General features: G+C 37.7%; 1 protein-coding gene across 1 annotated transcript; it reads right to left on the minus strand.

The window, feature by feature from the left end:
• Positions 1 to 387: 387 nt before the first annotated feature.
• LOC137594083 (putative gonadotropin-releasing hormone II receptor) lies at positions 388 to 5,954 on the minus strand. The gene is made up of 4 exons (XM_068313367.1): positions 5,832 to 5,954; positions 4,659 to 5,243; positions 995 to 1,199; positions 388 to 899 (listed from the first exon to the last, which is right to left on the minus strand). Exons 2-4 carry the CDS (start codon positions 5,205 to 5,207, stop codon positions 388 to 390), a joined length of 1,266 nt encoding a protein of 421 aa, XP_068169468.1. The 5' UTR covers positions 5,208 to 5,243; positions 5,832 to 5,954.
• Positions 5,955 to 14,472: the final 8,518 nt, after the last annotated feature.

A 14,472-nucleotide genomic window follows, 5' to 3' on the forward strand; every position in this document is an offset into this window, starting at 1 on the left:
AGTGCACTGATTTTTAAATTGTATTTACTTTTATTTGTTTTTGGGGTTTTTTTAGTATTTTTGAAGCACTTTTCATATAATGTAAAATTGTAAAATGTTTGAGTGTGATTAAAGTGTTTTTGTAAAAATCAAAAATCTTCTTCTTCTACTACTACTACTACTACTACTACTACTATGACTACTAATACCACTTACAACACACAGGCCAACAAACAACTACAAACAAAGGTATACAGTATAATTTTAAAGTAAGGATGGAGAGTCTTGAGCACCTGACACACATCTACAGGTGAAAGATATATACACAACCAGTATACAGCTATCACTGAAAAGATTGTCCAGAAGTTGTCAGAGTTTGACCTTCTGTGCTCTGTCCTGCTCGTCTCATTATATTGAGCTCTCTTTGCTGAAACGGCAGGTTTTCTCTCTTTCTCTTCGACTGAAAGCAGTTGGGCACATACTGTCAGAGACTTTTGGCTCAGTTTGTCCACAACCTGTGTCTTTTTTACCAGTGGTCATCCTTCTTGTCGAGGGTAAAACAGTGGCAGTGTGTTTCAAAGACCCTGTGATCGACTTGTGAGGTTCCAATTCTCTCATGACTCTAGCTTTCCAGTAGCAGCTCCTCAGCCCTTTGCAGAAGCGTATAGTGAATAAGCCGTAGATGATGGGGTCAAGACAGGCATTAAAGAGTCCAAAGATGAACAGGATATGGGTGAGAGAGTGAGAGACTTTCCCCTCCAAGTCGTCTGGGAAGAACCAATACCACAAGCCCAATAGATAGTATGGAGTCCAGCAGATTATGAAACTGATCACTATTACAATGCTCATTTTCAGCGTTCTCATTCGAGCTTTGGGGATGTTGTTCTTGGAGCAACGAAGATGTAATTCATTTGAGAACACTAGAAGAAAAGAAAGAGAGTTGAGCTGGAACAAAATAATGAAATAGTATCATTTACATCGAACCAACCAAAACCAGGTTTAGCTGTGAACTTACAGTTCTTTTTCGTCATCTGTTTGGAGATCTGAATGAGGATCCTGGTATAGCAAATGATCATTATGACCAGTGGCAGCAGGAAGAGACAGGAGAAGGTGAACATGTTGTAGGCTGTCTCTTGCCAGTGAGCAACAAAACTCCCCCGAGTTGTGCACTGGGTAAAATTTGCTGGATAGGTGATGGTCACATTATGGAAAATGAATATCTGCAAAAAATATACACATTAAAAAACATTGAAGTGTAAAGTAAATGCCAGAAAATACCCTGAGTTTCCATATATATGGTCAAAGCAATGATGTCTCAGTGGTTTGACTAAATAATCCTATTACGGTGTTGTAGGTCTCATAATTTGCCTCTAGATGCGTTAGTTACTAATGTGTTCTTACTATGGCAACAATCAAATGTGTGATGGGCAACTTGACCCTTGAACTCATGTGCCTTTTTTGTTCCCCTCTGTTGTGCATAAATGTTGCAAAGACATAATGGGAGGGTCTGAATTTCTCCACCTCTGAGCCTGCAGTGACGGTAATAAGTGATGAATTGATGTCTGTATGAACAGAGTGAACAGTTTGTGGGTGCTGAGAATTAAAAATCACATTTGTTGTGCTGCACGTCATGTTAAAAACATAAGCTATCATAGCTAAATTGTCCTTTAACAAGTAAGCTAGCTTCCTAAGTCAAATGCATTAACCACATTACCACATAATGTGAACCACATTGCCTTTCCTAAACACAGCACTCTAAGTCTTTTCTCTTGTTGCATTAAACATTAAAAAGCACAACTGTCAGAAGGTTGAAGTCTTCTAACTGCCTTGCTTGCTATTCTGTAAATAAATAAAGTTCCAGTCTCATATTTTCTTAATTTTGAGAATATAATGATGAATTTCTTCCAAATTTATTTTCCCTATTTGTGCATGGTGAGGATATTTTCCTTTTTGACGTTCAGCTGTAACTTGAGGGTTTTTTTCTGCCAGTATAGTTATCTGTAGTTTTTGCAAAATTCTTTTTTTTTTTATGTCAAAATGAAAGCGTGGTGGTGTGGTTCCTTTTCAATTTATTCAGGGGTTGTTGCTGTACTGAGGCATTGTCTGGAGACAGTGGTGTTTCCATTTATATTTTAATATGCATCATGAAAGAGAAACATAAATCTGTTTTCCTTACAGAGACATTCTTGTAGATAATCTGCTTTGGTTTTGAAATGTGGAATAGACAGCTGTCTGTCGGAGATCATGCTGCGAAAGAATATATTTTTATACGAGTGTGTACTGTGTGTCTGTATATGGTTGGAATAGATGGTTTAAACATTTCAGCATATAGGCATTGGTTGTGATCCAGTCCTATGGAGGGTTGCCCAATATACACATTGTGTTATTGTTTAGTTAGAGCATAACATGACCACCAGTGATACGTGCCCGACTGCACATTATTAATTTATTATTACTACTACTACTACTACTACTACTACTACTACTACTACTGCTACTACTACTACTACTACTACTACTACTACTACTACTGCTACTACTACTACTACTACTACTCTTTATACTGGTGGTTAGATTGTATTTTATTATGTTATTTGGTCACCTGTGTTTATATGTCTGCAAGTTGACTATAATTGTGTGTTGGGATCTTGAGAAAAGGAAGAGCTGATTAAACTTTTGATTTAAATTCAGATATGGACTAGGTTTCCAGGAGGGAGATATAATATGATATTACTTAAGAAACAAATGTGATGAATGAACATCATTGTAGCTACTTCCAGGGTCCAATGAACAAACAATTAAGAATGCAAAATGGAATGCATGTGTTGTGCACACTAGCAACAGCAACCATGATTTGGCTCACTGATAATCAGTTGTTCCAGGATTCTGTCTTGATATAGAGCGGAAACTATTTTCAATTGTTCACGTTTTAGTGACCATGGCATTGGTGAAGGTATACCTTCTGAGAGTGCTGCGCTTGAGTATTTTATTCATCTTCTCAATGTATACTCTTTTATTTACTGTTTCAATCACTTGTTTGAAGATATGTACCCCTGTTTCTTATATTGAACTATATTAACTGTACAATAGTGTTTATGATTTTATACTAAAGCACTTTGTATTAGTGGTTTTATATATATATATATATATATATATATATATATATATATATATATATATATATATATATATATATATATACACACACACACACACACACACACACACACACACACACACACACACACACACACACACACACACATATATATATATATATATATATATATGTATATATATATATATATATATATATATATATACACACACACACACACACACACACACACATAAATATATCTAACCACTAATACAAAGTGCTTTAGTATAAAAACAACAACACTATTGTACAGTTAATTTAGTTCAATATAAGAAACAAGGCTATCTTCAAACAAAGCGGGAACCCGTGGAAATTCCACGATAAAACAATAATATGAGACTTGTTTTCTTTTTTTTTCTTCGCTGTCTCAAGAAAACAAACCGCTGAGTCCGACGAAGCGGTAACGGCTACATGTGTGTGGGACAGACGAACGTGAAGTAGAAGGCCGCTTCGGTATTACGGTCCGGCCATCCGGGTAGACGCTGGCTTTGTGAATTCGGTCCTGGTGAATAAATCCAAAACGGTTCCGTAAGTGAGAGACATGGACAAATGTGAAGACGGGAGCTAACTCGGCTAGTGGCCTGAACTTCCAGATAGACGCCAGAGGCGTGACAGTGTGAGGTTTTCAAGTGAGCTTATTCAAATATATAGGTGGGGATATATACTGCATATGCACTTGTGTGTATTCACTATTATATAACCCTAACACATTTTGCTATTACAAACATTGTTATTATTATCATGTCTCATTGCTAGCAGCAAAGCATCAATACTTCTAGGATTAGGAATACCAGTCCTTTTTGCAAACCAATGATAGAGTCACTAATCCCTCACAGAGTCCCTCCAGGACCGTTAAATCTTGCAGCAGATTTTCTTGCATCGAAAAGCCACAAAAATGTGCCACCTTTCATGCAAATATGCAGAAGACTGGGACGAGAGATAATGATAAACCATATGGTATGTAAAGATTGAATTCAAGTACATGTAAAGCCAGATTTAAGTTTTCTCCAGTATGTGCAGCAGCAGTTTGTGTGCACTTAAATATCTTTTTGGGAGTGAAGTAATGTATGCAGATTCATCCAGTCATCTGTTACCACATGTCTGCTCACACATATTATATGGAGGAGAGGTTTCAGTTAAACAGAGAATCCTAGCAAATGACAACAATGAGTCAGTCAGTCAGTCATCTTCAGATTACCACCACTATATCCGCCGCAGCGGGTCACAGGGATCCGGAGCCTATCTTGGTGGCACAGAGCGTGAGGTGGGGGACACTCCGGGTACGACGCCAGTGCACCGCAGACAACAATGAGTTAATACCCTAAAACAATATTCTCAGAAGTCCAATCGAGTTGCTTTGGTTCAGTTTAACAACTTTCAAAATGAAACCTATATAACTGATCTCATTTAATTTCACCGTGGCAGTCGAGTTTAAAATTGGATTCAAATCACCGTCTTAAATGTGGTCAAATCTGTTGCTTGAACAACATCTGTCGTCATCAATCAAACTTGGCCTTACCTGAGGGATTGAGAATAAGGCGCTCATAATCCATGCCACCATCAGCATGATTCTGTTCCTTTTCCAGGCCATGCTGATGGCCAGAGGGTTGAGGATAGCAGACTGTCTGTCCAAACTAATCACCACTGTCACAAAGGCACAGGAATACATGGCTTGCAGTTTGAGGAACATCAGAAACCTGCAGGCCAGGTCACCGGCCAGCCATTGAACTGTAATGTTCCACACTGCATCCACAGGCATCACTATGAATGTAACTAAGAGATCGGCTGCAGTTAGATTGACTATCAGCACACGGACATGGGATTTGAGCTTTTGGCGATTGGCTGCCCACAACACAGCCAGATTGCAGAATGTGGAAATACCACACAATGTAAAGGTTATAATCACTCTGACTTTGGCCGCTGTAGAAAAAGTAGGTAGCTGCACTGGTGAGTCCGTGGATGTCCAGTTGCAGGGAGAAGCCTGCCAGTCACAGCTGGCATTGAGGTCATATCCTAGGCTCTGCTGATACATGATGACTGGAGGACCGCAACAAGAGGAGGCATTCATTTTCTGACCCTCATGGAAGACTCAGCATTCTTTTAGCTGGCGTTGCCAAAGGAAGATAAGACAAAATTTTAATGTAAATAAGCTTTTTTCATGCAGTGGTTGCAAAAATATTCATCTGCATGTATTTGCATAAGAAGGATTAAGAAGGAAAGTAGACATTAATACAAAGAGAGTCCAGTGTGATGTGTAGAACACAAATCACTGATGTGCACTATTGATGATGACTGTCAATAGCAAACCACATTATAGCATGTGATATTTGTAAAATAATGAATATGGAGATCTAAGAACAAAATGATACAGTATTTTCTTATCTGACATACATGCAAAAAGGAATTGCTTTTTATCAGGTGTGCACACATTTATTTTCTGTGGTGAAACCCAACCGACAATTTCAAGAAGAAACATTTACTTTTAGGAACTCAAGTCTTTTAACAGTGAATATCTCCACTAACAGCTATGTTTTCTCAGCCAATCCATTTACTTAATGCATATGAATACTGTAAATATATACAGTATTCATATGTATTATCTCTCTCTTTCCCTCCCTCATAAAAGACAGAACCAGGTATTTTCAGTAATTAAAATACTAAAAAAATATTTAAAATGTAACAATGAACTCACATCTAGGTCCGTGTTGAGTCTGTTTTTTCCAGGTCAGTGGTAAAAGTGAAATCCTCTCTGTCGAAGTGCTCGGAGCGGCAGCAGCTCCATCTCCCTCCTGGACTCTAAGGTGGAGACTGCAGCTTCTGTTTGTCCGTATGGGCATGTCTTCTCCACTCCACGTCACGTCTATTTTTCTTGAGCCCCCACTAAATTACAGATTACAGTGTGGACAGGATATTGCACTTTTAGAATTGGAATGAATACAGTTTTATTTACTGTGATTTTGTGACTAGTCCTAAACTATTTAGTTACTTCTGCCTCATTTTATGCTAACATAATTATAAATTTATTCTGTTCCTGTGTTTTGTGAATATAATTTCTTTTGTGCATATCATACTGAAGAAAGGTAATGAGAAGAGCCTTAATAGTGGACTCATCAAGATCAGAATGAAGAGTGAACAGTTTAACACCCCTCTCATCCAGTGATTCAATAAGCAATCACAGAGATGAATTATGCAAGGCAGAAATGGAGAGCCAACCAAAGCACAATCTGAAGATTATAAAGGGAGAATGGAATGCAAAAGTTGGAAACAACAGAATGATTTAAAGAGCTGTGAGAAAAGAAGGTTGCAGTAATAGGAATGATAATGGGAAAAGGCTTTTAGAATATTAAAACAACTATGATTTTGTTGCGTGGGGGACTGTCTTTCCACACAAAGACATTCACAAGTTGACATGACAACAAATGGCAGAGCCTGAAAGCAGACTGACCAGCTACTGATTAATAGGACCTGGAGAAGATCGTAACTTCATGTGAGAATGAAGCAAGGAGTCGAAGTTGGTGGTGACAACCACTTTGAAAAAGCAATATTCAAAGTGAAATTGAGGAAAACAGGAGTGAAGAAGTTGGATTATGATATACCAGTAATGTACTGTAGAGAAATTCTGTGATCCATTAGTAAAGAATGTATTTGTACTACAACTAAAGAACCACCTCCAAGCACTATCAAGCATGGAGAACCACACACATCCTGATACAGATGAAATAAGCACCAAATGGGAAAAGGTCAAGACTGCAAACCAGGAGGAAAGTGAAATATGCCTTGGAACTCAGCGGAGGAATAGTGAGTTGAAAATATAGAAGAAAAACAGAAAACAAGGCAGACTTCTTATGACTGAGGTAGAACAATTAGGTAGAACAATTGGCTCGATGGAATCAGCATTTCAGTGAAATTTTAAACAGACCACCACCAAGAGTGGAAGCTAATATACAGGAAGCAGAAGTTAATCTAGACATTAGAACCAACCTACCAATCAGAGGTGAGATAATAGATAATAATGGAAAAGCCCCAGGCCAACACAACCTTGGTGCTAAGCTGTTCAAGGCATGCCCTTTACTGACAGCTGAATTTCTACAGCCACTCTGACATAATCTGATAGGAAGCCAAGGCTCCTGATAACTTGGCAAGTGGAGTAATTGTAATTGAGTCTGATGCCATTTGTAAAGAATGGATGGAAATGGTTCTTTTTTGATTTGATTTTAACCAGTTGCGCCATTTTGGACACTGTGCAGCAGACAAACTGAGGAGAAAACCTGCTGTTGTCATGTCACTGTTTTAATTTTGAGCTGCCTATGCACTTCTGTAGTATTGGATCGGCAGGGCTGTTCAATGTGGTGGAACAGCTGGTTGTTGCTAGCTGATGCTTCAAGCAGATATCAAACTCTGGGCTCCAGACCAAAGAGACGATACCCTGCTCAGCTTCACTCAAAGTGGCGACCATGCCAATGGCAACTACATTTAATTGCCCTTATGCTGTTTTTTTTAAAGTGCATTTATTTGTGCACAGCTGGAACATACACATACACACACACACCCACACACACACACAAACACATAAACATACACACACAAACACACACACACTCACACACACGCACGCACGCACGCATGCACGCACGCATGCACACACACACACACACACACACACACACCACATGCGAAAGGAGAGCTTTACACGTCTATAAAACAACATTGTTATTGAAACTCTAATATTAGAGTTATTGAAACTAGTATTAGAGTTTCGATAACAATGTCACTGCAAGAACGAGTAGCTAAGACACATAAAGGGAACCCTGTGAACACATTTCCAGACCCAATGAACAAACCAATATCCCAATGATTTCATAAATATGTTCAGGTTTGGTTAAAACTGACTCTGTTGCCTTTACCTGGTTAATAAGGTTAATTAAAACAGGTCTGAAAACTATCAATTATCTGAAGATCGCATGGACCAAAAGTGACACTACAAATCCAACATAAACATATAAGAAAGCGTATAAAAAAACTATTATGGGATGGTGCAGCAACAGAGCCTTAAAAACGGGATATTATGGATATGGATGAAAGGGGTATATGTTGGTGTTGGTATGAGCTGTGTATGCGAGCGTGATGTGTTGAGGCTGCAAGTGGAGCAGTGTGGTCCAAAACAGCTTCTGGTGTTGAAGCATGGATCTGGCAGAAACAAGTTTATATTTTAAATTTCTGTGCTGCCAGCATCTGTCTTGTTAGTTGTTGAATCTTGTGAGAATTTATTCTTTCTAATGCTGGTATGTATAGAATTTTATTGTGTACGTATTTGCATCTATGCTGCTGTAAATAGGATTATTACCTGCTCAAGTAAAATGCTGGTCTACCTTTCAGTGGTCTGCGAAATTAACTCAGAATACCGCCACCTGCAGATACTTTGAACATGAATCCTGGACTTTGCTCTGGTAACTTGGGCAACCTTTGAAACTCTCAGGTTTGAAGTTGAAGAACATGGATGAGTGGGCAGGATAACAAAGATGTATGAAGGAGAGGAGCAGTCTCTCTCAATAGTAACATGTGAAAGACTTATAGTATAGTTGGTTCACTTTACACTTACATGATTTCAGCTGCATGTTTTAAACCAGTCAGTTATATTTTAAATGTCTGCAGTAGTTGAAGAGGATCCCTGCTTTATGAGAAATCTCTCTTAAATTCGAAACATTTAGACAGAATTAAACAATATAAAATCCAGAGTACTATAAATACGCAGCAACCTGTCTGTAAATAAAGCATTTAGTTAAAATAAACCAAAACCATCTGATTGTTACAAATTTTTCTCAAATGCAGTGTTTCTAAGCTTACCATAAACAATGGCACCAGCAAAGTGAAGTCACATAGTATATTTTTGTTAAAAATAAAATGGACATTCGTAATCCGACGAAGCAGAGAGAGGGCTGTGTACCACCTTTATCGCCTTCAAGAGCTCTGATCCAACTGATTTGCGAAGAAACAATCAGAGCAATGCATAAAAACAACAACCGTCACGAGTCATTCAGTTGAACAAGCCCCTAACAAACAGAATAAATCCCTGGTAAATGGATTTAGTGATGCAAAGTGGAATGAGTACAGGGTTCCACTAATCAAAGAAAACCATGTTGTTTGATTACATTCAGTGTGCATACATGTGTATTTGCATGTGTTTTACAAGAATTACACAACAGATTGACTTACAAAAAATTTTGATTGGAAAAATAAGTAGGGAGAATGCAAAATAAGTTAAATCACTGAAGTTTATTTTAATGCATCCTTAGTGTTTTTGCTAGTTTACCATATGTGAACACAAGACTATATCAGCTAATTATAATTATTCAATTATTTTTTAAAGTTTGTCCTATAAAGTTCTGCAAATTTTTTTGTAACGCAGACTTTTATATCCTGGTATTTCTGTTCTTTTTTCATTCATTCATTCATTTTCCAACCCGCTTAATCCGCTAACGCAGGTCGCGGTGTAGCCAGTGCCTATCCTGGCAGTCTCAGGGCGTGAGGCGGGGGACACTCCGGGCACGACGCCAGTGTACCGCGGAGCCACACAGAAACAAACAAGCATTCACACACACACTCACTCCTATGGTCAATTTGGGACCGGCCAATTAACCTGAAGCGCATGCTTTTGGAGGTGGGAGGAAGCCGGAGAACCCGGAGAGAACCCACGCAGACACGGGGAGAGCATGCGAACTCCGCACAGAGCGGGACTTGAACCCGGGTCCGCCGTGATGTGAGGCAGCGGCGCTAACCACTGCGCCACCGTGCCGCCTCTGTTCTTTTTATTTCTTCAAAATAGACATTAACACAGGAACTGATATTTATGTAATTACATATAAAAAACTGTTTAACGGTGAGAGCAACAACAGGCTGAATTTAAGTTACATTCAGTATCAACTGTGGAAAATTAGGTGGTAACTCTCAATTAAGCAAAAAACATTCAAATTTAATTAATTTTTTTAGGTTTTTATAATTTGTCTGAATTTGCATCTGATTCACTCAAACATGAAAACACACTTAAAAAACAACTGTATGCAATGTGGACACCATTTCAGGCATCAATATTATTTCGGGGGCAGCAGTGGCTCAGAGGTAGAGCGGACATCTTACAACCAGACATCGCCCCAGGCATCGGCGGTTCAATTCCCACTCCTGTCAGTTCGATTCCCACTCCCGCCAAAACATCCTCAAAGTGTGAGCTGACTGTGGGAGTTGTCAGCTCACCTCCCAGTCACTTCCGACGCCTTTGAGCAAGGCGCCGTCCCCCCCTGCAAGCTGCCCTTTGGGGCGCACACCGAAGTCGCAACATGTCACCCCCCTTTACTGTTTAATTGCATGCCTACAGGCCCCTAATGTGTTGTATTTCAGGGGCTTATATACAACTTTGTTTGTGTGTTGACTAACACATATATATGCATGTATTGTGCTGAAGAGTGTAAAGAGAATTTCTCCTCTGGGGATTAATAAAGTGTATCTAATCTTAATTTATCATTTCTCTCCTATTGTTCATTGTGGTATGCTACAGAGAAAGTTTCTTCGTTCTTTAAGATCCATAGTCTTCCAGTGTTTGTTGTTTTTATCCGGAGCACCACAGTACTGCTGCTGACTTGGACATGAAGGAAGGTAGGAGCTCGTAATGGTTTCACCACTGATCCACACCCACTCACCTGCCAGGAAATTTCAAGTTAATTTTCATTCTAATCCATCATGCATTTAGGGTTACGGAAACTGAAATGAAAATCCCCACCTTGTTTCATGAAAACCTATGAAGCAGTTGTTTTGTAAACCCAGCAATTATACAAACAAGCAGTCAGAAAAGACAAGCAAAATCTGGTAAAAGCTAAAGATATTGGTGAAGACAACAAAGGTTCTATCATTTTTTTGATACATGAAGGGAGTGATGTTTCATGTTATATCCCTTTATATAATGTTACCTTCTGGTTTGCAGAGATTAACCATTAAGTGATCACTAAGATCATCTTGTGAAGAACCTAAACATCACTCCATCCAATAGTTGTTATATTGCGCTAAAAAAGTAAAAATCGTTGACATATTAGAGAGTCTAGCAGCATGATTTTTCTTGAGATATTTCAGTCCTGACCGAAGTAACAGACCAATGTTAGCACCAGTCTAGAGTAAAGCTGGTTTAAATCCCAGACACTGTGAATAAGGGATGTTGTACAGCTCAATAATGGTCTCTGTTTTTCCTATAAATCAAATTTGAATCCCTTCAGTTGTGAACATTAAAAGAAGTTTACACTGAAACATAAATTCTGGACACTCACCAGAATCCCAAAGGAAGAAGGAAGCTTGATATCCGCTGGACCAGTGCCATGAAATTTTTTGAAACCTTAAGCCAATCCATCATTGAAAAAAGGGAAATTAACTTGCCACCTCCTGGGATTTTATGGAGACCAAGTCCGTAAAGTACCATCTGCATCTACTTTGAGCTGTAATCCACGTTGTAGGGTTGTAGATTTGGACAACCTTTGAAACTCTCAAGCTTGAACTTGCGGAATTTTGATCAGCAGTGATGTCAAAAGTTGAAGCGTCTTGACGTTCTGAAGTCGCACAGCACACCATGTTATCTGATGAAAACCTTTAAAGAAGAATATGATCACAAGTAGATAGATAGATAGATAGATAGATACTTTATTAATCCCGGAGGAAGTATGACATGAGCTGCATGTATGATAACAGAAAGATAGTAATAAAAGTATGTCCATCCCTTTCTCTGACAACTTATCCTGTATAGGCTTGTGGGAGGCTAGAGCCTATTCATGGTGATTTTGGAAGAAAGGTGACTAGTAAATAGAGTATTTTATTTTATTTTATTTTATTTTATTTTATCAGATTATCCAGAGCATGAGGATTAGGTTCTCTATTGAAGATCGAGTCAGTTGGTCATCTTTTTCTTGTCTGCAGGAATTGAGAAGGCACATTGTCGTATGATAAATCTCTCTTACATTAAAAATATTTAGACAGAAATACGCAATAAAGAAATAACAATAGAGTAATGAATCCTGAGTACTATATACAGTATATATATATATAAAAGAATATATATATATTCTTTTTTTTCTTTTTTAAAATAAATATTAAATAAAGAATTTAAACTATCCTACTGTGAGCAACTTTTGTCAGATACCTGTTCATAAATATACCATAAACGATGGCACCAGCAAAGTGAAGTCACGTAGTAGATCTTTGTTCAAAACAAAATGGATATTTGCCATCCAAAGACAGCAGAGCAGAGTGCGTGTGGTACACCTTCAAGATCCAACTGATTTGCAAAGAAAAGATCAAAGCAGTACATAAAAACAACAACCGTCACACGTCATTCAGTTTAACAAGCCCCCTAACAAACAGAATAAATCCCTGGTAGTCAAATGGATTTAGTGATGCAAAGTGAAATGAGTACAAGGTTTTCACTAATCCAAAAAAAATCATGTTGTTTGATTACATTTAGTCTGCATACATGTGTATTTGCATATGTTTTACAAAAATTACATGACAGACTGACTTACAAAAAGAATTTGGTTGGAAAAATCAGTAGGGAGAATGCAAAATAAGTTAAATCACTTAAGTTTATTTTAATGCATCTTTAGCGTTTTCACTAGTTAACGATGTGTGAACACGAGACCGTCTCTAAGCTAATCATTGTTGTTCAATTATTTTTTAAAGTTTGTCTTATAAAGTTCCGCAAATGTTTTACCGACCCAGACTTTATGCTATTGAAACCCTGATGATGCATCAAGAAACAAATTGTGAAAAACAGTTGGACAGCTGGATCACAAATTGGAAATTGCACACTTTTATCTATTTTGATCTCATATCGTGGTATTTCTTTTTTTTAAATTTCTTCAAAATAAACATTATCACAGAAATTTTTAAAAAAGCAGAGGTACACTCCAAAACTTGATACATTTGCAGCACATATTTTGTTAATTACTGACAGTAACACTTAATATTAACTCAATTAAGTGAAAAACATTTAAATTTGATTACTGTCATAATTTCAGATTTTCATAATTTGTCTGAGTTTGCATCTGATATATCACATGTATTATATGTGCTATGTGTGACGTGTTTTGTCACATGTTAAATTCCTGTGTTTTGTTATAAGTGACAGTATATTTTAAAGATATTTTTATTGAAGCATTTCTCAAAACACACTTCTTCCAGGAAAAAATCAAAGAATTATGAGTTCCTTCAGTTACATCAGCAATATTTTATTTAGTAACTTATATTCTATGCTTTATAGAAGAGGGAGTGTGAGGGAGAGAGAGAGAGAGAGTGAAAGAAAGAGACAGATTTGATTTTTAACATCACGTTTATTCATAAATGTCAAATTACAAAATAATCATGTTGACACAAAATCCAAAAGAGATTCCTGTAAAGAAGATTTTCAATAGTACCTTGTGTTTTCTGAACAAAGAAACATCTAACCTTTTAACATTTATCAAACTAAAAAAAATAGACAAAATTAAGAAGAGATAGAATTTTTTTTTTTTAAATCACATTCATTCATGAAGTCGATATTACAAGATAGTTACGTTAACAACGTCGAAGAGAGATTCACTTAAACATGAACACACACTTTTAAAAAAAACTATCATATGAAATATAGGAAAAATATACATGAATTAAACCACTGACTGAACATGAGTTCCTCATCCAACACGGAACACAAGACGCCTTTGACACACGATAGGTTTGTAAAAGTGTCTAAATCATTCATAGCTCTGAAATAGTTAAAATTGATTCTGATTCTTGTTTTACACATTCTTCTTAAGATGGCTTCTGCAGTCAGAAAAACCTTCAACCTTAGAGAGAGCGAGAGAGGGGGGACAGGGGGGAGCACACCAGCATTTTAGGCATCAATTTTTCTCTCCTATTGTTCATTGTGGTATGCTACAGAGAAAATTTCTTCGTTCTTTGCAATCCATAGTCTTCCAGTGTTCGTTGCTTTTATCCAGAGCGCCACAGTACTGCTGCTGACTTGGACATGAAGGAAGGTAGGAGCTCGTAACGGTGTCACCACTGATCCACACCCACTCACCTGCCAGGAAACGCAGTCCAATCCACACCTTCAGGAAGAAACAGGAAAATAAGATGAAACAAATACTACCTCTGACAGCTCCATAGTTTCAAAATGGTAGGACACACTGTTGGGAAACCAAACACAATGTGTAATATTTTATTTGTCACGATTCTGTTCTGTTGTCTTCTTCCAGGCTCAGACTGCTGCACTACAGAATATTTCCTTTTTCAAAGGGCATGTCGCATCAGTGGAGTTCAAATTATCT

Source organism: Antennarius striatus, chromosome 1, assembly GCF_040054535.1.
Source record: "Antennarius striatus isolate MH-2024 chromosome 1, ASM4005453v1, whole genome shotgun sequence".
NCBI lineage: Eukaryota > Metazoa > Chordata > Actinopteri > Lophiiformes > Antennariidae > Antennarius > Antennarius striatus.

Coding starts and splice junctions, on each gene's coding strand:
- LOC137594083 (XM_068313367.1), bottom strand. CDS start 5,207: ATGAATGCCTCCTCTTGTTGCGGTCCTCCAGTCATCATGTATCAGCAG. Junction 1,200..4,658: donor CCTTATTCTCAATCCCTCAG/GTAAGGCCAAGT, acceptor TATTTTTTGCAG/ATATTCATTTTCCATAATGT. Junction 900..994: donor ACAGATGACGAAAAAGAACT/GTAAGTTCACAG, acceptor CTTTTCTTCTAG/TGTTCTCAAATGAATTACAT.